Source organism: Nicotiana tomentosiformis, chromosome 1 (genome assembly GCF_000390325.3).
Source record: "Nicotiana tomentosiformis chromosome 1, ASM39032v3, whole genome shotgun sequence".
In the NCBI taxonomy this organism is placed as follows: domain Eukaryota; kingdom Viridiplantae; phylum Streptophyta; class Magnoliopsida; order Solanales; family Solanaceae; genus Nicotiana; species Nicotiana tomentosiformis.
In genome coordinates, this window is record NC_090812.1 from 100,704,158 (window position 1) to 100,728,005 (window position 23,848).

Genomic DNA, 23,848 nt, shown 5'->3' on the forward strand with positions numbered 1-23,848 from the left:
AGGAGCAGAACTTCTACCTTCCTAAATAATACTCCTCCCTTTTCAATTTTGAGAGTCAAAGAAGTTATTTTTTGACCGTAATATTTTATATACTATTAGATATTTTGAATTATTTAGACTTATATTTTTTCTATATAATTTTTAAATATATAGATTTTATTTTAAAAATTAAAATAAATAATTAAAAGTAAGAAGTTTGAATTTAAAAATAAAAAAAACAGTATATAACTATATATTTTGACAAAGTAAATATTTTCTCATTACAATCTTGTTGACCAAATTAGGGGTAGAGGAAGTTAATTTGTTATCGAGCACACCAAAGCATGTGGTGCAGGGAAGTAGCAGCTTCATAGTTCTTGTATTCGAGATTTGAGTATGAAAAAATTTCTCTAATTATGCAGTGCAAACCTAGCTATAGTCGGAATCCAATACGGTTACTGGAGCAGTAAACGCACCAAAAAAAACAAATTTATTGAGGTGCGTAATGACCGGAAATAAAGTTGAAGGTTCTACTTTTTCATTAACTTGTTGAGGGACCCCTGCAATGCATTTGCTCAATTTAGCACTACTTTGAGTGAAGAAACCGAAGAGGGTTTTGAAATGCTGAAGCAGCATCACTGTAATCCTAATGGACCCTGAATACATCTCCATTTTTGCACCCGCATTTTGTATTTGCTTTAATTTCACTCTATCATTTTCAGCGGAGTTCATTCTATGGAGCAGCCCTACGAAGTTGCTGTTCAAACCCTCAACACCACAAGGTAATTTGCAACTCTCTACACGAAGCAATGTACGAAATCATATTTGACGACCCGCAAGACTTCATTATTTGGAGATATTTGAGCTTTTTGTTTCTTTAATTAATTTGTTCATATATTGTAAAAGTTGGTACTATATACTCCTAGTAGTTTTTTCTACAAGTCTTTAAGTTTTGTGCACTGATATTTATATGATCAAGTCACTTATAAGGTTGTGAAAAATCTTAACAATATATAAGTTAATTCCTATTTTATATATTTCCTAAATATATAAATTTTATTTTGAGAAAAAGGATTCAAAGAAATAATTCACTAAGTTAGATGCGTCCACCATTATATGCTGATTTCTTTGTGGAGAGGTGGAGTAAAAAGATGATCTGTCAACAGCTAAACTAAGGTGTTCTATGTAGGGGTATAGCATCTCGATTTCATTTGCTGAAGGTTGTGTTTGCTTATGTTCTTGTTATGTGTTACCAGGCACAAGTGTTCAGCTTGTTACAAGCAGTATAACAAGAAGGAGCATCTTATTGAACATATGAAAACCTCTAATCATTCGGTTCATGACCCTAAGTGTGGTGTGTGTAACAAGCATTGCAAATCGTTTGAATCACTAAGGGAGCACATTGCTGGTCAGTCATTGTGCTAAGACTAGGAATGTTCTTTAAGTACAACTGCTCTCTTCTGCTGTCCTTCCTCATTTCCCTTTTGCTCTTTAACATTTTAGGTCCTCTGTCCAAAGTGAGTTGTTCAAGCATCTATGCAGAAAGAGGCTGCATTTTGTGTCTGAAAATCTGTGACAGCGTAGACTCTCTTAACGAGCATAAAGAAATGTGTCATCTAACCACTCCTCGGCCCATTGTAAGTTGATGAAGTTTCTCTCCCTCGATGCTTTCACAAGAATCAGTTACATTTAGGATACACCAAATGTATATTTTAGTTGCTTGAATTGTTATATTAAATTGATGCAGGACACAGTGGAGATGCTTAATTCAGAATATGAAATTGATATAAGTAGTGGAAATAGCAGCATAAGAAGTCAGGAAGCAGTTGCCATAGATTGTGAAATGGTTGGATGTGGAAGTGATGGATCACTAGATTATTGCGCAAGAGTATGCCTTGTGGACGAAGATGAGAGGCTTATTTTCCACACTTACGTTCTACCTCAGTTACCTGTTACTAATTATAGGTATCTGTTGGCAATACATACCTATTTATTGTGCTGGTTTACATTTTTGGCACTATACCTTTTCATATTCCTCATCATTGTGTGTCAGGTATGAAATTACTGGTATAACAGAGGAGAATCTACGAGATGCCATGCCTCTGAATGAAGTCCGGCAGAGAATTCTGCAGATTCTTTACAATGGAGAGTCAATTTCTAGAGCAAGATTGAATGGTGGAAGAGCAAACGTACTTGTGGGCCATAACCTTGCGCATCACCTAGATTGCTTGGCGATGGATTATCCTGATCGTCTTCTGAGGTAGTTTCATTTTTGATTTTCTTTGAGAATCATCTTGTCGGAACCTTATCTCCTGTATTATGTCCAAATCATGGGCTTGTCCTATATTATGTGTATTACGCCATTCACTGCCATGCATAAACACGAATGATTAAATTATTCATAATTTCGTCATAAGATGCTCTTTTAAGGGTACCTACAACACCGCTATTAAAAAAGACAAAGAAAATAGGTTATAGTTGACTATTGGGGTGGAACATTTATGCTTAGGTCAAAGTAGATTTGTTCCTGAGATAGACCTATTAACTCATTAATCAGGTACAAGAAGCCTAGTATTTTTCCGAGGCTTGCCAATTGCCACATACATTTTATTTACTTCTTTAAGTGAGCCAAAATGGCCCTCTTTGTTCTACCTACAATTTTCTATATAATTCCACCCCTTTAGTTTCTTTGGGCATTCCTCCTATCCAAATGCTGATACTCTAATCCTTCCACCTGCTGGGGTCATCCAAATATGTGCTCCACTCCATATACCATTAACCGCCCAGAAGATGAATTCCCGCCTCCTCTACTAGGACCGGTTTTGAATTCCCACATTTTCAATGAGTTAGAATCTTTAGTTACTTTTATGCAGAATTTGGTTATATCAGGACTTCAATATCAAGAATTATGTCCAGCACCATCATAGCATGAATTTGTATCTAAATATAATAGCTCTTTTCATTATAACTGTATTGGCCCACGAGAGAGAGTATAACACTCTTTCCTAGATTTGTAATATTGAGAGATTTTTGTCTATTGAATGAAAGTAAGGTAATACTTGGAGCTATACTTGTTAGGTCTTTTTGTTACTTCTGGCCTAATTCATTCACTTCCACCAATAAAAATTGTTGCTCTTCCTAAAGAGTTTGCTTCTCAATTAAACTGCTACCATTATTTTCCCATTATATTCCTTGTTAATTTCATTTTTTTTTGTCAGAATCACTCAGAACTGCTTAATGTGCATCAGTGTCGATGGTAACTTATGTTTCACTTTTATGTCGGTGAAACCTGTAAGAAGCAATTCAAGACATTGGGAGATAGTAAAATATGAATTTATTTGTTCAAGGTCGGAACACAATAAATTTGTTCATTTAAATCTCCCTTGATCCCTGGTTATGGAAACTTGATCTGCGAGCATGTACTACAGCTCCCATTGCAGCTTGTGTTGATTTCTCTTGCACTCCGTTTTAAGAAATTCAAACATAAGAAATGAAGATAAAATTAAGGATTATCAATTGTTCACGTTCTCCGGATTTGTCTGTCAAGTAAGTTGGGTATATGGAAAAACTATCTGCCTGCCTTGGATATCGTTTCTGCACAAGATTCATTCCCGTATCCATGGTTCGAAATATTCATGTCTTGCTTTTGTTCTATGCAGAGATACCGCAACGTACCGCCCCCTGATGAAGACCAACTTTGTCAGCCACTCTCTCAAATATTTAACCAAGACTTATCTAGGGCAAGTTACTTGCTTACTGTTATGTTTTTTACTTGGTTTTATCTTCTCTTATATATTTGTTGGTCAAGTTTATGCATTATATTCCCATTCCGCGGTTGTACTTTGACAGCCCTCTGCTAGTGAAGAAAATGTTCTGTTACTGTTGGTTACTAGAAGCTTGAGTAGGCATTTCTGTGCAGAGTTGGTTGCTTCGTAGTTATTTGCTTCAACTGTTCTTAATACTATCTCTCCACTTCTGTGCTATGCTGACTGATAGTTTTCACCCAACAGATACGATATCCAAGTTGGTTTCCATGATCCTTACCAAGATTCTGTGTCTGTCATGCGGCTGTATAAGAGGATCCGCTCACAAGACCACCCGATGGAAGAGACCACGAGGGTACCAAATTCATCCCCAAGCTTTTACAGTATCTCTGATCCATGGAAATCCATGACACACGAGAAAATGACACCAAACTACAGGTGTTGGTGCCTTGATTCTCGGGAAGCAGTGCAAAGGCGATGATGATGCTCTCTCCTTACTGATGAATCCAGTTATTAACTATACATCTGATCTGAGGTTGGCATTTTATCTTTTCAAGAAAATGACTTGCTCCCTTGATTGGGAAGGCTGTTATTCAAAAGCTACCTTGGAAATCTAGAGGCAAGGGGGAAGATTTTTGTGCATTTATAGATAATGACACTGCGCTAAGGTTTATTGTGGATTTACATTTAATTAGGAGGCTGCTGCAGAAGGTTTTTACTTACTGAAGTGTCAATGAGTAGAACTATATGTTTTTCCTTGGTAAAAGTTATACCTTATTTGCCATAATTTCATCCTTGGGGGATTCTTCTAGTTTGATACTTCAGCTTTAATTCAAAGGAAATAGAATTACTGGATTTTGTTATTGCAATTTTACGGTCTCTATAATGTGTTAGTAGGAAAGTACATATGCAGCAAATGTTGACAGCTAATTAAGAAACCAATTTCGAATGGATTGAGTGATTAGAGAGATTATTATCTAATTGGATTAGTGTAAATTTTTCATGCAATATCTTGTTTGCAATTTCAATGGACCCCATGGAGTGTAAAGTTCTACTAGTAATATAATATGAGCACTTCAGTATAGGTTTTAAAGAAGTCATAGCTTGTGCTAGAAAGTTGCAATGTAGTTGGGTGACCACAATCTAGCTGAGAATCCACACTTTGAAAAAGATGCTGAAACTCCTAAAAATGGGTACGTTATTGAATTCATATGATTAAACCTAGATTTTGACTTTATCCTCTCCCCCCCTAAAGATTTAAGTTACATACTGTAATAACATAATGAATTTTGTATACATTGTTCCAACTTAACATGTTATAGCATCTTACTTATTATTTTTCCTAAATTACCTATTAATATTAAATAGAATTACTTACAATTACTAATTAAGTAACCTAATTATTTAAATATATTATACAGCGTTGCGTTAGTGCACATAACTTCCACCCCTAATAATGGACCATAAAGTCCTTTTCTCAATTCGTCCTCGGACTGATCCTACACTTTTCACATGTAAGAGCCGGGACGATTCCAAATATCTGACTGCACAAACTATTTTAAGGCATCAAACTAAACAAGTATCTCGCCATAAAATAATTAGAACTTCTTCACAATTAACTAAAGTTACTTTAAAGGTTGAACAGTTAAAAAGAGGAAATACAAAACTAAATTCACACAAACATCTTTTTATAGCTCTAAGACCAAACTTAAAAAAATATTTTGTTCAATATCCCGCAATGATCTAGAAACCGGAGTAGTATTTTTTACTCAAATATTTGGGCAATTTTTTTGAAAACGATAGGTGGGTCAGCAAAGTGTAATAGGGGTCAAAAGAGAAAAATCAAAGAAGCAAAAGCCTTCAAAACTGACTCAATTATATTACCAAGTCTTCCCCTACACAGAACGAAAGAGCCAACACTTGGAAACTTCTTTCCCCATTAGTCCAAATTTTGAACAGCTCTACTATTCATGACATGAGAGAAGAAGATTTTCAGATCTAAAGCTTAAACACTAAGTAAATCGCCATGGCAGCTATGGTGTCCTCTGTACAAATACAATCAAACCTATGGGACGGAGTGATGGAACTGACCAAGTCGGCTCAGCAGAAAGGCACCGACCCTTTGATGTGGGCCATCCAACTTTCTTCCAACCTTAACTCTGCTGGACTCTCCATGCCTTCCACCGACGTCGCCAACCTTCTCGTTTCTCATATCTGTTGGGCTAATAACGTTCCTATTGCTTGGAAGTTTCTAGAGAAAGCTTTGACCCTTCGTGTTGTCCCTCCTATGTTCGTTCTCGCTCTTCTTTCCACCAGGTTAGCTTACTTGCCATTTATTCGAGATTACCAATCAATGTTATTAAGTGGCTTGATTGCTATAGAACTAAAGTTTATATACCCGACCTATTCAGGCGGTTAATATAATTAAACAAAATGTTCAACTCTAATTTTAAAGTTTAAGCTTTTAGCTGAGGTGATAACCTATTCGATATAGTTTCTAGGTTAAATTCTAACAACTACGCAGTAATAGAAAGTATTTTCATGAGCTTGTACTAATAGAAAAGAATGAGCCCCCGCCACGTAGATGAATGTTGAGACATACGTAATTAGATTAAAAAAAGTGTCCTATTCCTAATGATAATTTAGATGAGGTGGTCATACAGTTTAAGAAATGCATTTATCTTTATTAGTTTCTCGTGATGTTTCGTATTGTAATGAAATTGGCTTGTATACTATTGCCCCTAGGGCTTTGGTAGATTACGAGTTTGAATCCGTGAACCAAGTATTATATTTAAGTGGAGAAGGGTAGAGGGGTGAGTCCATTATCCACCAATTTTCAAGGCTATGAACAATGGATTTCTCAGTTACAAAAAAAGTGAAATTGGCTGTTATAGAACATGATAGATATAGAAGATTCGTATAGCCAACTCTAACTAGTTTGTGATTGAGGTGTGGTGATTGGTTAATGGATTTTTAGTCTTTGTTTTTTGTTCACGCTTTTTTTCCTTTTTTCCTCTTTGCAGAGTGATCCCTGCTCGAAGGAGCTATCCAGTGGCGTACAGGCTCTATATGGAACTTCTAAAAAGATATGCATTCTCATTGGCATCTCTGATTAATGGTCCAAATTATCAAAAGTACACCTCGTTTCTTGTATCCTCTCTTCAGTTCATTTCACATAGCAGCATTTTGTTTGTTCATATCCTTTATTACTTCAGACGAGTATTTATGCATGTTGGTCATTAATACTTCATCTGCATTTTATTAAGTTTAATCTTAGCTTTAAAAAACATTGATGTGATATAGCATTTGAGTTGACACCGTGGACTACCGCAAGATGGGAATTCATTTATTAATTTGTTTAGATTTTCTGGTTAGATGGTGGGCTTGGAGAAGGTGGAAAGGTAATTGGGGTGAAAAAGGAAAGCGTACATTTATTTACTTTTGAGTTAAAGTAGGTTTTTGGTCTTCCTTTCCTTGGACACTTTGTCCACCTAATTAAGTTGACAACGTCAGTAGATAACATTCCAATTTTTGACCGCCCCGGAGGCCAGAGTATCACTTCTTTTTCAGGAAAATATTAATTGAGATTCTAATTCCAAAAAAATCATTATTTAAGGGGCTCTTCTTTCCTAAGTTGCTCTGACGGGGCAGTTTAGGTGTCGCCCCCGTGTCGACACGACACTGATGTGGGTGTGGGTATGGGATCCGTACCGGATCTGGTCAAAAGATTTTGGGTACTTTGACCATGACGGGTGAAAAAATTCGAGACGAGATACAATTTAATTCCCGAGATCAGAACCCAAACTAGGGTAAATTTAAAGAAAATGGCTTACCTTATCTTGGAAATGGATCCTTTACTTTCTGCTTCAGTGCTTCTCCTCTTGATCGAGCAGAAAGAGCAGCAGAGAATATCAATTGAGATTGGGGAAGACGGAGCATTCGAGAATTTGGGAAAGTGCAAGATTTTGACTTTATTTGGATATTATTATATTTAATACTATTGTACCCTTTGTAGTGAAAGCTTGACACACACTAACTCTGATTTTTATAATAATAATTAGAGATCTAATCTAAATTATAAAATTAATATTTAACTGTATATGAAGGTAACTATAAAAAAAGTTAACCATTAGGAGAATCCGAGAATGGAATAAAATCAAGAAATCATGCCTACAACTTGAGAATTAAAAAAAAAAATTCACACTTTACAAGCTATAGGTAAGTATTCCACAATTTTTTTCATAATTTAGAGATATTTTTATATTTTATATTTTTATTTTTTTGAATTATTTTTACCCGGATCCCCGCACCCGTATCCATACCAGGATCCGCATCTCCGAATCTTAGATTTTACATTTCGAAGGATCCGACCTCTAGATCCGCACCCCCCGTGTCAGACACCCGAACCCGTGTCCGAGCAACTTAGCTTCCTTTTCCCGTAATTTTTATTGTTTATATATATTCAATTGTTCGCCTGCTGAGCACCCCTTTCCAAGATGAGGATTTTTTAAATTCCATCTAGCAAAGTTCAGATGATCATTATTCTAGTGAAAATGATATAAGTGGAACTCATAGGAACTATAATTATTTTTTCTCACTTTATGGTCCGGGAATTTTCCTGTCTTTAGTACCCCAGAGATCATAAGATATCCATATAAATGAAAAGTGTATTGACTCAGAATTGCCAATTTATTTTGAATTTGTTTGAACTAGTGCAAATGCAGTCAACTAATTTAGTATCAACAGTTAATAAATGTGAATAAATTTGCAGGATCATGGAAGCAATAAATGATACATTACATCTTTACCAGATATTTGGACTTCAAGGATCTGAAAGTGGTCTAATTATGGTTGAATTTGTTTTTGCTATTGTATGGGAGTTACTTGATGCGTCCCTTGATGATGAGGGAGTGATGGAACTGACGGCTGAAAAGAAGTCCAGGTGGCCTATTACATCTCAAGACATGGAATTGAATAATCATGATGCTTTTGCTGGGGGAAGAACAGAAAAGCATGAAGGATTATGTAAAATGAACACAGTTATGGCTATTGAAATAATTGGTGAATTTTTTCGAGATAAAGTGACTTCTGCGATCCTTTATTTGGCACGCAAGAACATGTAAGATCATATAGCTTTATTTTCTCAACTGCTGCTTTTGTTAATAGTGACAGTACCCCTCACACAAGTTTGCATATTACCGGTTGCCTTTTTTCACTGTTTGGTTAAGCAATGAATAAATACAAATTGATATAGCAGTGGCTCATTGTTCATGTTTTATTTTTTCTTTAGGCCCGAACATTGGGAATCTTTTACCCAGAATTTAAGACTTCTCGTGTCAAACTCATCAGCTTTAAGAAACTCTAAGAATATTTCTCCGGAGGCTTTGCTGCAGTTAACATCCAATAATCATGTAGTCCTCTCTAGAAAGCGCAAAACAAGCTCACAGAAAAAGTTTCATGCTGTAGTGGCGTCTGGTTCGCTTGCATCTTCTGCAGATCAGTGTCATGGTGCTAGTCCATCAGTGCTGTGGCTTCCCATCGATCTCTTTCTAGAGGACACCATCGACGGGTCACAAGTAGCAGCTACAAGTGCTGCTGAAACACTCACCGGTATACATAGTACTCTAAGTTGTTAGTGAGTTTAACCTGCTCTAAATTACATTGCTAAACTGAAGTTGTATTGCAGGTCTAGTGAAGGCTCTGCAAGCAGTTAACTCTACAACCTGGCAGGACACTTTTCTTGGATTATGGATTGCGGCCCTAAGGCTAGTTAATAGAGTAAGAATTCATGATGAGTCCCTTCCATCCATTGTTAAGTTGTCTTATCTTAGCTTTCTTTCCTTCCTTTATTTCCCTTTGGGCAAAATTATAGGGAAACATGTTACCAGTCTCCAAAAAAAACAAATTGGGAAACTATGCTTCCAATGTGATATTGCAGGGAACAATTCAAGTTTAAATTCTGGAAAGTAAATCAATGCATTAGCTAAAGCTGAATTTAGGGTTGCTTTATTATTGAACCATTGCATTTCTTTCTGTAGAAGGTTCTGGAAATATGTATGATGCTGTGTGTTTGTCACTGTTGTGGGTGGGTTGGGTGGGGGAGAGGGGGAGCTGGATTTGCTTTTGGTTTCATTATTGGAATCTTCTAACCGCTTTTGGTCAATGTAGGAAAGGGATCCAAGTGAGGGACCTGTACCTCGCCTAGATACTTGCTTATGCTTGTTGTTGTCGATTACACCACTAGCAATAGCGAATCTTATTGAAGAGGAGGAAAGGAATTGTAGCTCTACCAATCAAACTAAAGAGTCCTCCAGAAAGCGTCACCAAGACTTGCTATCTAGCCTTCAGCAACTTGTCGATTATGAAGGCTTGTTGACCCCACCATTGCCTGCTGCTCCATTGGCGAATCAAGCTGCCGCAAAAGCAATGATATTCCTTTCAGGTTTACGTGTTGGGAGTGGCTATTTTGAGGGAATGAGCTTAAATGACATGCCTGTCAATTGCGGTGAGTTATCTCTTTATTGAACTGCAAGAAATTTCAGTGCGTCTGTCTTGTATTAGTTGTCCCATGTGGTTTAACTTGCTTTATACTGTTACTTTGACGAAATTGCTAATCAAGTTTGCCTCATCTTCATCCATGTCAATGGTAAGTTAGATGAAACTCTCAATTTTGCCTTTTGTCCTCAGTTGAGTATTTATGTTATTTTCCTGTTTCTTCCCTTTTTTTGTTATATTTATTTATTTATTTATTTTTGATGGGTGATTGCGTTCGAATGGTATGATTGGAAAACTTAACTTGATTGATGGTGCATCTGTTACTTCGCTTCTATGCACTAGTATGTCAGACTACTGATGTATGTTTTTATGCTAATCTCTAACAATTTGTAGCTGGAAACCTGCGGCACTTGATTGTGGAAGCTTGCATTGCCAGAAGCATTTTGGACACGTCTGCTTATTTGTGGCCCGGATATGTAAAAGGTAGATGTGATCAAGTGCCTCGTAGTGTCTCGGCCCAAATGCCTGGCTGGTCATCATTGATGAAGGGGTCTCCCTTAACTCCTCCAATGGTCAGTTCTTTGGTATCAACGCCAGCATCAAGGTACAACTGAGTTGTCAATTAGAAAGTTTTCCTTGTCTCCTAATTTGCTCGTTATCTTCTGCCCGGAACACTTGCTTCGAATAGTAATATTCTACATAGTGCCACTGGTTCATGTTTCCTAGTTGGAGTTTTCAAACATGTTGAGAGCGTGAAAAGATAAAGATAAGAGAACTGATGCACATATAACTACTCACAAAACGATACTCTCCGACTGAAATAAAGATAGGCCTTCAACATGAAGTATTCCATCCAAGCTGGCTTATAAAACGGGCCGTAGTGGATCAGAATCTGAATTAATATGACTAAATAATAAAGTTCCAGAAGTTATAAAAAATGCTCAGCCTACTAGAGTTCGGGAATGGTTGGAGAGGTTATGGGAAATAGGCCAGATTGGCAGAAATTAAAAGATTTTATTAAAAAGGAATTTCATGGGCTCTAATGGCAGAAGGCAGATGAGTTTTTATGCTAATTTTGAGTAGGTGGAAAGAAGATAGTAATGAAGAACATGGTAGAGAGGGAGTGATGAAGATTGGATGGCAAACCAACTATAATGGAAAAGAAAATTATGGTGAATTAACTACTAAAAAAGAAATTCCCTTGAAGGGTCAATCTCATATTTGCTCTAACTTTGGATTATTTTACTAGAAAAAAATCTCTTAAAAGTGCAGTAAATTGGGCAATAGATCTGGTTTAAGGGTTAGTAATTCGGCTTTCAGTTTAATCAGTCTATATCTCCGAGGGTATGGCATGTTAGTAGTCTAAAATTGGAAAATGCAGTTGTGCAATCAAAATCTTCCCTTATTTTTCCTAGCAACTGCCTGGTCTTCAGTTAAAACCTTTTCTCTCCTGAAGCCAGGTATATCAGATCTTCTTTTTCGAAATTTATACAGTGGTATGGAACTGAAATTAAGCTCATGGATTTGATGGAAGTTTAGCAGAAATAGAGAAAATATATGACATTGCCGTCAATGGCTCGGATGATGACAAGATTTCTGCTGCTACTATTCTCTGTGGTGCCTCTCTTGCTCGTGGTTGGAATATACAGGTAATACTTGCCTTTCTCTCTAGATAAAGTGGGGTGTATTTTACTATTTTAGGTAGTTGAACCTCAAAACTCTCTTTGTTCAAAACCTCTAGAGTCTAAATTATTTATGAAAACTTTCTTTCTATATGCAGCAGGGTTCGAAGCCCTAGCATGCTTCTAATCCACTCATCACGCGCTGCACTCTTACCACTAGACCAAAGCCTAGAGGCCTCACCTGGACACCATTTTCAAATCCCATTAACATCAAGAGATGAAGAAACGGCTTAGTTTCCCCCTTCCACTGTTGGCAGTTGGTTTAGTGAGACTAATAGCCTGTTTGGCCAAGCTTCTAAAATCAGCTTATTTTGAGAAGTGTTTTTCTCAAAAGTGTTTTTCAAAAAAAGTACTTTTGATGAGAAGCAATTTGTGTTTGGCTACTTAGTTTGAAAAGTTCTTTTGAGTAGCAATTAGTGTTTGGCCAAGCTTTTAAAAAGTGCTTCTAAGTGTATTTTTCTCAAAAGTACTTTTCAAAAAAGTGCTTTCCGAGAGAAGCTACTTTTTTCTGCTTCTCAAAAACTGCTCATGCTTCTCCTCAAAAGCACTTTTTTTCCCTCCAAAAGCTTGGCCAAACACCTTAATTTTAGAAAAAAAGCACTTTTGACCCAAAAAAAAGCACTTTTACCTCAAAAGAAGCTTTGGCTAAACAGGCTATAAGAAAAAGAATGTATCTGGTGTGTATGCAACTAGGATTGGAGAAGGCAAGACACTACCCGCTGGTTGGCGGCTCGTATGACTTGTAGAACAAGGGGCGGAACGGTAGCAGCCTAGCAGGTGGTGACAATGAAGATTGATGGACGACGAGAAGGAAGAAAATAGATCTGGAGTTACGAAAGGAAAACCCCTTAAGCCAACACGGAAAATGACTCACTTTGGAAGAGTGATTTTTTTCCCTCGAAGACTACCTTAAGATACTCTGCCTCAGTAATTTAGGGCACATTACTTTAATTTGAGCTGCCAAAGAAATTAGATAATAGTGTACTTGTATTAGAAGTTGGTTTCCGCTAAGTCATTATCAAAATTGCCATTTCTATGTCGACAGACTCATTTCCTCTGTGTTTCATCTGCATGTTTGCAGGAACATACTGTTTTGTTCATCACCAGGTTGCTTTCGCCTCCTGTTCCTGCTAATTATTCTGGAACTGAAAGCCATTTGATTGGCTATGCTCGATTCCTGAATGTTCTTCTCATTGGAGTGTCATCTATTGATTGTGTTCAGATTTTTTCTCTGCATGGATTGGTACGTTGAACTTCAGCTTCACCTATCTTGTTATAATTTACTTTAAATGTCACCTATGTTGCTTGTGTGGCTGAAAATCACATTAAAAAGCAGAGAGTCTAGCTTACAGTTGCATGGCCACTCATCCTTGAAACCTGATGACAAATGTTCAGAAATGAATTCTTCTGTGTACACTTCATGAAAATTTGATGGTATCACAAATAAATTTGGAAAAATATATCTGTATGCAATCAGGGGCCTGTACAAATATTGGAAACTTTAGCCATGCCACAAATGAAGCCTGAAATAAAGTACCGTCTTTTATGTACCTTTGAGGGCCTTGAAGCCTGAAATAAAGTACCCAGGGTTAGCAGCTGTCATAAGATTAGGATGGAGAAAACCAGGCTGTTCATTTTGTACTAATGTCTATGCGTTGCATTTTCCAGGTTCCACAGCTTGCTGGTGCATTGATGCCAATTTGTGAGGCCTTTGGTTCGTGTGCACCCAATGTGACATGGATTGTAATGTCTGAAGAAATTTCTTCACATGACATCTTCTCGAACGCATTTACTCTTCTGCTGAAGTTGTGGAGGTTTGATCAGCCGCCCCGTGAGAATGTTATGGATGTTGTTCCAGTGGGATCCCGTCTAACTCCTGAATACCTTTTGCTGGTGCGCAACTCCCAGTTGGCATCCTCTGATGATCTGCAGAAAGATCAAAGCAAAATCAAGCGGCTGTCTAGACTTTCAAGTCCATTATCTGGAGAACCCATATTTATGGATTCTTTTCCAAAATTAAAACTGTGGTACAGGCAACATCAAGCATGCATTGGTTCACCTCTCTCAGGTCTTCTCCCTGGAACTCCTGTTCACCAGATTGTTGAAGCACTGCTGAACTTCATGTTCAGAAAGATAAATAGAACTGGTCAGTCTCTGGCACCAACTACTTCTGGAAGCAGTAGCTCATCCGGGCCTGGAAATGAAGATGTATTTCTCCACCTTAAGCTGCCTGCATGGGATATTCTGGAAGCTGTTCCTTTTGTGCTTGATGCTGCTCTCACTGCATGTGCTCATGGTAGATTGTCACCACGTGAACTAGCCACAGGTTAGAGAATCTAGCCTTCAGGAGCACTTGTTTAATATACTAGACAGCCGAGCATGCAAGGACACTTTCAAGACAGAAAGAGAGATGTAGCTTTTAAGACCAATTATCAGATATAAGAGACGTATTGTGCAATGCTACGATGGTAACTCTACATCAAATAAAAATGGATAGTCAGACCTCCACTTTCATCTGGAGGCATAAAGTGTTGATGGGAGATATATCATATCCCCATCCTACCCACCTCCCCTTTACCTGTCCAAGACACACATTCTCACTCAAAAGAGAGGAAACAAAAGAAAGAAAAATGAAACTAACATGTATTTCTTAACTTGTGATTTTGCTGGTTCTCTGTTTAAGTCAATGAATTGTATGTTTTAGTATTTGACAGATGCATTTTCCCAATCTCAGGTCTTAAGGATCTGGCAGACTTTCTCCCAGCGTCTTTGGCAACCATCGTAAGCTACTTTTCAGCTGAAGTGACACGGGGTATCTGGAAGCTTGCTTCTATGAATGGAACTGACTGGCCAAGCCCAGCTGCAAATTTAGCAACAGTGGAGCAACAGATAAAGAAAATTTTAGCTGCAACAGGTGTGAATGTCCCAAGTCTCACTGTAGGTAAGCACTTATCTAAGTTGAAGCGATTACATTCTCAAGGTCTAAAGTGTGGCGTAAGAAACCTGCTTCCTGCTTCTCGTTTAAGTACAATCTTTTCCCCATACCTATTGATTTGGCACCTACTGGATATACCAGTTATCTCTGGTGATAATTTCTCCATGGGAGGGTGGAAATGTCTTCTCTCTCTCTCTCTCTCTTGCTATCACATGTGGGAGGTGGAGATAATAGGGTTTGATCCCTGTACTTTTAGAGAACCAAGTTATGCCAGCTAAACTAACTTGTTGGTGCTAAGATTGACCTCCCAATCATTGATGCATGTAAAACCGGTCTCTATCATTGATGGATTCAAAAGCTTTGCTATACTCACCTGGACTTTCATACATATCCTGTCCATCTGTTTCGGGTTTTAACTGTTCATTCATCTCTTTCTGCATGTCTAGCTTATGCTTTTCTGTTTGTAGGTGGAAATTCTCCAGCTACCCTTCCTTTGCCCCTGGCTGCCCTTGTGAGCCTCACCATTACATACAAACTTGATAGATCAACTGACCGCTTTCTGAACCTGATAAGCCCAGCCTTGAGTAACTTGGCTACAGCTTGTCCTTGGCCCTGCATGCCTGTCATGGTTGCACTATGGGCCCAAAAAGTGAAGCGGTGGAGTGACTTTCTTGTTTTCTCTGCATCCCGGACCGTGTTCCACCACAATAGCGATGCAGTGGTTCAACTGCTTAGAATGTGCTTTGCAGCTACACTAGGTCTAACTACATCTTGTATCGCAAGCAACGGCGGGGTAGGTGCACTTCTTGGTCATGGTTTTGGCTCTCATTTTTCTGGTGGCATCTCTCCTGTTGCCCCTGGTATACTCTACTTACGCATCCATAGAGCTGTCCGAAATGCCATGTTTATGACCGAGGAAGTCGTCTCCCTTTTGATGCATTTTGTCAGAGATATCGCAAGTAGTGGATTACCTGCTGAGAAATTGGAGAAACGAAAGAAAAGTAAATATGGTATGAGGTATGGTCAGGTTTCTCTTGCTGCAGCAATGACTCGTGTTAAGCTTGCAGCTTCACTGGGTGCTTCATTAGTTTGGATCACAGGTGGTGTAGCTTTGGTTCAATCATTGATTAAAGAAACCTTGCCATCTTGGTTCATATCAGCACATGGGTCGGAGCCCAGTGGTGGGATGTCAGGAGGGCTAGTTGCAATGCTGGGGGGTTATGCCCTCGCTTACTTTGCAGTGCTCTCTGGAACATTTGCATGGGGAGTGGATTCATCATCACCTGCATCCCAGCATCGATCAAGTATTCTTGGGGCACACTTGGAGTTCCTTGCCAGTGCCCTAGATGGGAAAATATCCCTCGGTTGCAACAAAGCTACCTGGAAGGCTTATGTTTCAGGGTTCGTCAGCTTGATGGTGGGATCCACACCAGGCTGGATGCTAGAGGTGGATGTAGATGTTCTGAAGAGGCTAAGTATGGGTTTGAAACAGTGGAATGAGGAGGAATTAGCATTGGCTCTTTTGGGTAGTAGTGGTATTGGCGCAATGGGCACGGCTGCGGAAATGATTATAGAAGGTGGTTTCAACTTTGTTAGATGAGTTGGGGTTCAGTTAATGTTACTCCTACAATAGTTTGTACTCAAGCGAGAGACTTGCCTGTACCATTGCCTCTCAGATCATCAGAGGAGCTTTAGCTTTTGTACAAGTTTTGATTTTGTACATATACCATGTAGATGAGCATAGAAACCAAATTATTGAAACCTCTTGCTCATATGAGTAGGAATTCTTTTTTTTTTTGAACTTTGCTATTTTACTTGTGTTCCTTCCCTAGCTGTAGTACTAGTGTTATCCTTGTGTTCCTTATGTTTAGTAGCACTAGTGTTATCTTACCCGAGGTTCTCCTTGCTTCGTTTTATTACTATTTTGTTTGTTGTAGTTCTCTGTCGCTGATGTGATTTTATTTTATTGTATTGAGTCGAGGGTCTTTCGCAAACAGTCTCTCTACCTTCACAAGGTAAGAGTAAGGATTGCGTATATACTACCCTTCTCAGACCCCACTTGTGAAAATATATTGGGTATATTGTTGTTGTTGTTGCTATTTTACTTGTGTTGGTACCATGTGGGAGTATTAGTTGGCAATCTGTCTCAGATATATGTATTTTATGATATTTCACTAAAGTTCGTGTTAAGCAGTTAATCTTTTTATTAGAATGGAATTAAGTTGAACTAATCAAGGCCTTATTTTGTCAAGAAAATTCATTTAGTACGAGACCCAAGATGACGTGGCCGACAATAACGCTAGTTCAGTTCTGGGCTAGATGGGAGAATCTTGATTTAGTTCGATCTACTCTTCTCCTTGGTGGATCGAATAAAACATTAAGATTTGGGTCAAAACCAAAAGTATAATTGGGTCAAGTGTACATATAGCTAATCTCATGATGCTATTTAGAGATTAATTAGTACTTATTTTGTTTCAAAATATTAAACCAAAAAATCGGGACAACTTATGACATTTTTGTCCTGAAAATTTGAACTGGAAAACTGAAATTCAGGACGTACTGGCTAATTCCTAAATAACAGTCCTTTAGAACAAATACTTGGTGTCATTTTTACGGTATAATTTGACCAACAAGAGGATTAACAACCTCCCGAAACAAAATTAATATCGTATTTAGAATTTTGTCATACTATAATGTATGAGTTTAGAAAAGTTCAAATAAAATGAGAAGCAGGGAGATAACAAACAAAAGAAGGAAATTAAGAAGAGCAAGTCTAACTTAAATGCTAAAACGCCTCCACCTCCCCTCAATAGCTTCTTGTTTGATTCATACTGAAGCAAAATGTTTAACTTTTTACAAAAAAATTATTTACACAATAATGCCATTAAAATTTAATAATGACTAACTGTCTATAGTAAGTAAAGATAGGTAAGATTCCAAATATCTGAACTAATATTTAAAAATTATTTCAAATTAGTGTTTATTTAGCAAATTGGCTCATATTTCAACTTCAAACTTTGAAAAACAGGAAAATTAAACTGTGTTTCATATCCAAACATAATTTTAACTTTCAAATACTCTTCTTAAACTTCAACTTCAAATCTTAATTTTCTCAAATCTCAACCAAATCATGTCGAAGCACCTTAGAAGTATGTTAGGCTATAACATAATTAAAATATCCAACAATTAAAATTCTCACTCCCTCATTTATTATTATTATTATTATTATTATGGTTTCTAAGTCAGCTTGCGTACTTCCTGAGTAAATTAGTGCTTTTTTCTTTCTTTTTTTGGGGGGAGGGTGTAAGGAGGACTACTTGAAGGACTGTATAAAAATTGATGGGATTTAATCTCAATATTCTTTTTTCTTTTTTTAAAAAAGGGGGGATTTATCCGGGGTTTTAGGGACAGCCATTAACCAGCAAGAAATGGAGGCAATAGGTCTGTCCCTAACATGCACTGCAATCCCTTGTGTCTCTTCTTCAGCTTCATCTTTTTCAAGAACTCCATCACTTACTCTAATCAAATATTCACCCAGCAGAGGTCAGCTTCTATTCTAATCTCTGTATTCATATTTAGAGTTTATTACTATATAAGATTGCAGCATCTAAAAAGTTACAATCTTTAGCACTGCATAGAAGAAGAAGCAAAGGAATCGAGGAGCAGGATCTGTATGGCCTTCCAAAGGAATATTATGATGATGTATGTTCTTTTTTTCCCATCATCTATTCTTGTTTCTAGGCCTTTTTTTTTCTGTTTCTACTTTATGTTTTAGTATATTCTTCCATCTGACCAATGAATTATATAGTTTGATTTGATTACCACTTTCTAGTTTAATTCTTGAAAAGGGTAACAAGAGAAAAAAAAGGGGGTTACGAGGGTCAAAGCTTCCATAATTCAGTGTGAATTCCGACACAATCTCTTAAGATTTTTTAAGTAAAATTTATATAATTGGAAAATTGAAGTGCATGAAAAGTATTATGATTCACAGTATGTTACAATTAAAATAGTAAAAAATGTTTTGAAAAAAATTGAAAAGGCTCTCTGACTCCTTAATATAAATAATAGTGTAGTATAAGATTTGACTGAGTGGAGTAATATACAAGCAAAAGTAGAGGAAAAGGAAAGTATAATGTTATATATTCTTTTGAAAGTTGGTGCTAACCTTACGCTGGTTAGGAATGGCAAGCTCGACAAAGGGAAAAGACTAAGGAATTGCATAGACTACGTCAACAGGAGGATGAGGAAGAGGAAAAGAAGGTTGATGAATATCGTGAAATTGGATTGCGCTTGAAAAATTATCCAGAAGAAGAGCTTCTAAAGGCCAAGAAATTGGTTGCAAGCTTCATTAGATCAGCCGAAGAAGTGGAAGAGGTGAACTACTTTCATTTCTAATGTGTATTCTTTTCTTTTTCTAGTTGTATATAGATAAAATACTCTAGGTGTATGAGGCTTTCCATGTGATACAACTATATTTGTTTTTTAGAAGATTAGAGTTACAATTGCACCCAAGGGTGTGGCCTAGTGGTCAATGAAGTGAGTTGAGAACCATGAGGTATCAGGTTTAAACCCCAGTGGAGGCAAACACACTAGGTGATTTCTTTCAATATGTCCAAGCCTTGGTGGACAGAGTTACCTGGTACCTGTTGTTGGTGGGAGATAGCAGGTATCTCGTAGAATTTGTCAAAGTGTGTACAAGCTGGCCCGAATACCACCGTTATATAAAAAGAAAAAGAAAAAAAGAAGAAGATTAGAGTTGCAACCTTTATGAGAATATAACATTATACCTTGATAAGTATTCTACTTACTTACCCAGCCAAGGAGAATCTTAACAATGTCAAACTTGTTATGGAGTTGGTGTAAATACAAACAAGAAAATTACTAAGTGCTGTCATTTTCTTTTTCCTTTTTTCCCCTTTAAAACAAGAATGAATTATTCTCTTTAGTCCTACAATGTCTTAATGAAGAAATTTAGTAGCAAAAGGATATCTTTTTACCTTTTTCTACCCACTGTTACCTCATGTCCCCTTCAAGAGAGTTAGAAGCAGAAATCCTCGTTTCTCAAGGATATAGTTCCTCTTGTCAGTTGCTAATTCAAAGATGTTCAATTAAGTCATTGATCTTGTTGATTTATGTGACCTTGAGAAAACTAATTGAAGAGTTTATTTTTGGATTTGTAGATTTCTTTCTTTTCTATTTCTGTAGGTTGCAGAACTAATCCCAGCAACCCTTCTCTCTTACGGGACTTCATTTCCTGACTGGTTATGGTGATCTATCGTGTTATTAATTTAGCCTTTAAAAACTCTTCTTGCTTAGAAAATCTATCTCTCTATCTATCTATTATAGTAACTACTTGGATGTGGCATAGATTACATGACCATCTTCTTGTTAATCCAAGGTCTTATATGTTCTTTTCACCCGGCGGGAAGAATTCCAAAATATTGTCATGTTGACTGTCAAATTAGCTTAAGTGAGCACTTTGAATCCAATCATATGTGAGATTAGCGTACGGCTTGACGTACCAAGTGCCAGGTGTCACGACCAAGGCTTGATCTTACCTTAGGAAGTTCGGCAGTTACTTCCTCACATAAGTGAAAAAGTAACAGTATCCTTTTTGTTTTCTGTGAGCCAGATTTACCTGTTGCTTATTCATGATTGTAATTTGCTGCAACTCCCTTGTTCGTTTGGTTTGATCCTGCAATAGAACTATTGTAGTTTATCATGCCATAATCATTTTTGAACTGCACATACTAGAATTTGGGTCACTCGACTAAGTTCCAATTTTTTTTATAACCGGGAAACCCCGAGGACCAGTGGTACACGGTTTGGAATCTGGTGGATAATGGGCCCGCCCCTCTACCGTTCTCCACTTAAATACCAGGATCTTGTGCATGCGCCTAAAAGACACATCATTGTGTTCTTACCACTAGACCAGTGTTATCAAAGGCGAAAAGCGCAAAAAAGCTCTGCGGTCTATTGGGGCTTTAAGCGCAAAGCGCAAATAAAGCGTGGGCTTTAATGAAAAAAGGCGCAATTGGAGAAAAAGTAAAAATATGTATATGTAGTCCAAGACTAATAATTATAAGCATGAATAACAAATATATGGACAAAGAAATTGAATTTTTTTTACAATAAAGCGAAATATCAATTGTTTAATATCGCATTTTCAGGATTACACTCATTGGCAAGGAAAAGTATGCCATAGAGCCTTGATGCGACACTAAAGCGCCCACAAAGCGAGGCGAAGCGCTCAACATGTTTTGAGCCTCGCTTCAGGGCTTAAGCGCGCTTTAAGCGCGCCTTCGACAACACTGCACTAGACGAGCCCTAGAGACCATTTTTTTTCTTTCTAAATTCCAATGTTGCAATAGCTTTCTTATTGGACATTGTTTCTTGTTTTGATTCTTATGTGCAGAAAATTGAGGAAGCTGCAGAAAAAGGTGAACTCGATGAACTTGTTCTGTTGATCATATGGAATCGGCTTGATCTTGCTCGGCGTGATGTAAGTATTTTACTGCTATCTTTTCTTTCTATGACTACTCAATGACCCTTATCCATTTCTTTTTCCTGTTTGTGCGGCAGATTTGCCTTTTGGGCATCACTCATCAGTATAAGAGTCACATTCACCTTAGCATATTCTTTATTTCATGAGCTAAGATTTTTGGTTTCAATTGCCAAAGGGGGAAGCTGTGTCTGCTTCAAAATCTAGCACACTTATGCCGTAGCAAATTTGGATCTGAATCTAGACAGGGTTTTCCCCGAATAAAATGGCTCTTGTTTAAATGAGAAAATTTAGAGGACTTACTGTAATGATTAAATGATGAAGTGCAACATGCATGATATTTCATGCAATTTTCCTGTTAGGTATTGTTCCTTGACAATTCTTTGGTTTCCATCTTGGTGTGTTTAAAGTTCTTCATATGCAGTGTGCAATCTTAGCTTAGTATGTACTGTTGCATAGGCAGTGCGGCAATGGGAATAACCGTCTTTTTTCTACTTTGGTGTTTTAGAAGAATATGCACCCTCTAAGTTCTGTGCTTGTATAGAATATCCTCTAGAAGTCCAATGCGGTAGCTCCATTGGCCCCTTCCCCGAACTCTTTAGGAAAAGGGCCAAAAGAACAATCTAATGCATGTAAGATATCTTTGTTGCGCTTTCCAGGATGAGAAGGATGCAGTTCGAAGTCTTGATCTCTTGTACAGGCGAGTTGAGGTATGTGAAAACAGGGCTTCAGTGGGAGTTCTCCTGTCAAAAACTCATATTCTGTGGTATCAATTAATGAAACGTTGCTTAACCTGTATTTTCATTTATTTCTTCTCTTATTTGTTGTATTCCTCTGCCCACCAAAATTAGCTTTTGCAAACATTACTATCACTTTGATATAGTGCACCTCATCTTAAGTATCCATTTTAGATAAATATCTTACCCATTTGTTGATCTTTGACGAATTCACAAGTAGATGTGGTTTGCTGTTTATTTATATTTCTTACCTTGTGTCCTTTCTTTTTAGTTTGTTTTTACATTTCAACTGGTAGGCTTTTACTCATGTTTTTTGTTGACTCGTTCATGCTCAGTCATGTTTTATCTCTCATCGCATGTTGATAGAAACATAAGCTGAGCAAGAGATCCTTTCTTGTTGTTTTCTTCTGCTGCCTTTACTTTTTTCCGTCGCCGGCCCACCCCCCAAACTCTCTGTCTCCCTCTCTCTTTATTGGGTTTTCCTTTTGTCTTTAAACCTTTATCCTTAAATTTAGACAGAGATTTTGAAGCGGGAAGCAACTCCTGCCATGAGACTACTGAATGATCTTCTGAATATGCATGACGGTGGACTCGATAATGAAGGATGGCTCAAAGCATGTAAAAAACGTTTGGTTGATACATTTCTGCGAGAGGACCCATTTAGTATTCTTGTACCTGCAGGTTTCGACATTGAAAAGGTATATTTATACTCTTTTAAATTGCTTTTCTTATTTGAAATAAACTGTTTATCTTCCTACCATTAGCCTGTGAGATCCATAAAGCCGATTTCACTTGTGTGATATTTATTCACTTTTCTATATATGGTATGCGCGCGTTAATTTCGTCACTTCAAGACGTATCACATTGCTTTTCTTTCACTCTCTGCATTTCTTGTTAGCATCAAGGTCCTCTAAGACCAGATTTGGAAGCTGATGATGTGCTTTTGAGGGTAGATTTTGTCAGAGAGGTGGATGCACTGTTAAAGGAGGTTCGATCTGAACAGACTGAAGCATTAGAGACACAAGGACTTGATCCAGAATCAGTGGCAAGTAGATTGAAACAACAGGAGAAGCAACGTGCAATACACCAAGTCGAAACTCTTTTGGATCTGGCCATCAACTTGGAGTGGTAGTTTGCTACCTCTTCCCAAATGAGAAAGTTCACTGAGTAGAAATTTCGTAACAAAAGAAAAGTCACACGAGGTTCTTCAATAATATTCCCGGTTCACAAGGTTCTACCAGTGCAGTCAGTATATGGAGTGTCCAACTCCAACTATCATTAATAGCAAAGACGACTCAGCATGCTTAAAAGTTAGGGTCCGAACTGCAAGACAATGCAATGTGTTTATTATCATCTGTTAGCAATTTGCAACATAATTTTAGATATTTTTGCCATGTCTTCTTCCTTCGTGCCCCAGGTAACAACCGTGTGCTGCTGCTCTCTCCCAAACCGACAAGAGTGTCTATATTTAATAGCTGGAAGCATAGTATTTGAAGCTTTATTTATTAACCCAGTGTACCCTACTTGTGGGTATACACTGGGTTTGTTGTTGTACAATTGATGTAGTAGCAAATTGTCCTGATTCAGTCAGTGGGGAGACATGTTACTCTTCTGAATCAGAAAAGTTTTAAGACGATTTGGGTTCAATGTTAGTTTCTTCTATTTATATATGTGAGATTCTTTTTCTGGGAAATACTGCTTGGGCGACCTTATAAGAACCTTACTCAGACTGTTATATTCTGAAATAAGAGGAA

The 23,848-nt window shown here is 37.5% G+C and overlaps 3 protein-coding genes across 7 annotated transcripts; all 3 read left to right on the forward strand.

Moving 5' to 3' along the window:
• The first annotated feature begins 273 nt into the window (after positions 1–273).
• Positions 274–4,612, forward strand: LOC104094283 (RNA exonuclease 4). Of its 4 annotated transcripts, none has more exons than XM_009600188.4 (8): positions 274–477; positions 702–761; positions 1,236–1,387; positions 1,483–1,616; positions 1,727–1,944; positions 2,033–2,239; positions 3,639–3,719; positions 3,990–4,612. In XM_009600188.4, exons 2-8 carry the CDS (start codon positions 715–717, stop codon positions 4,222–4,224), a joined length of 1,074 nt encoding a protein of 357 aa, XP_009598483.1. In that variant the 5' UTR covers positions 274–477; positions 702–714; the 3' UTR covers positions 4,225–4,612. The 4 variants fall into 4 exon arrangements, 3 of the variants coding, with proteins under 3 accessions (XP_009598483.1, XP_009598482.1, XP_070044626.1); XM_009600187.4 differs by lacking the exon at positions 274–477 and adding an exon at positions 482–619; XR_011412200.1 differs by lacking the exon at positions 274–477 and having other exon boundaries at positions 513–761; positions 3,990–4,411; positions 4,455–4,612.
• A 984-nt stretch (positions 4,613–5,596) lies between these two features.
• Positions 5,597–16,791, forward strand: LOC104094284 (mediator of RNA polymerase II transcription subunit 33A-like). Its single transcript, XM_009600190.4, has 12 exons — positions 5,597–6,059; positions 6,767–6,877; positions 8,515–8,862; positions 9,034–9,353; positions 9,430–9,521; positions 9,912–10,248; positions 10,632–10,842; positions 11,773–11,887; positions 13,002–13,163; positions 13,589–14,246; positions 14,655–14,861; positions 15,323–16,791. Exons 1-12 carry the CDS (start codon positions 5,770–5,772, stop codon positions 16,453–16,455), a joined length of 3,984 nt encoding a protein of 1,327 aa, XP_009598485.1. The 5' UTR covers positions 5,597–5,769; the 3' UTR covers positions 16,456–16,791.
• Positions 16,792–18,223: 1,432 nt separating this feature from the next.
• LOC104094285 (protein PALE CRESS, chloroplastic) lies at positions 18,224–23,787 on the forward strand. Of its 2 annotated transcripts, none has more exons than XM_009600193.4 (7): positions 18,224–18,398; positions 18,484–18,557; positions 19,035–19,229; positions 21,271–21,357; positions 22,017–22,067; positions 22,610–22,792; positions 23,048–23,286. In XM_009600193.4, exons 1-7 carry the CDS (start codon positions 18,284–18,286, stop codon positions 23,075–23,077), a joined length of 735 nt encoding a protein of 244 aa, XP_009598488.1. In that variant the 5' UTR covers positions 18,224–18,283; the 3' UTR covers positions 23,078–23,286. The 2 variants fall into 2 exon arrangements, with proteins under 2 accessions (XP_009598488.1, XP_009598486.1); XM_009600191.4 differs by having other exon boundaries at positions 18,226–18,398; positions 22,993–23,787.
• Positions 23,788–23,848: the final 61 nt, after the last annotated feature.

Coding starts and splice junctions, on each gene's coding strand:
- LOC104094283 (XM_009600188.4), top strand. CDS start 715: ATGGAGCAGCCCTACGAAGTTGCTGTTCAAACCCTCAACACCACAAG. Junction 1,388..1,482: donor ACTAAGGGAGCACATTGCTG/GTCAGTCATTGT, acceptor TTAACATTTTAG/GTCCTCTGTCCAAAGTGAGT. Junction 1,617..1,726: donor TAACCACTCCTCGGCCCATT/GTAAGTTGATGA, acceptor AAATTGATGCAG/GACACAGTGGAGATGCTTAA.
- LOC104094284 (XM_009600190.4), top strand. CDS start 5,770: ATGGCAGCTATGGTGTCCTCTGTACAAATACAATCAAACCTATGGGAC. Junction 9,522..9,911: donor CCCTAAGGCTAGTTAATAGA/GTAAGAATTCAT, acceptor TGGTCAATGTAG/GAAAGGGATCCAAGTGAGGG. Junction 14,247..14,654: donor ACCACGTGAACTAGCCACAG/GTTAGAGAATCT, acceptor TCCCAATCTCAG/GTCTTAAGGATCTGGCAGAC.
- LOC104094285 (XM_009600191.4), top strand. CDS start 18,284: ATGGAGGCAATAGGTCTGTCCCTAACATGCACTGCAATCCCTTGTGTC. Junction 18,399..18,483: donor CAAATATTCACCCAGCAGAG/GTCAGCTTCTAT, acceptor TACAATCTTTAG/CACTGCATAGAAGAAGAAGC. Junction 22,068..22,609: donor TCTTGTACAGGCGAGTTGAG/GTATGTGAAAAC, acceptor CCTTAAATTTAG/ACAGAGATTTTGAAGCGGGA.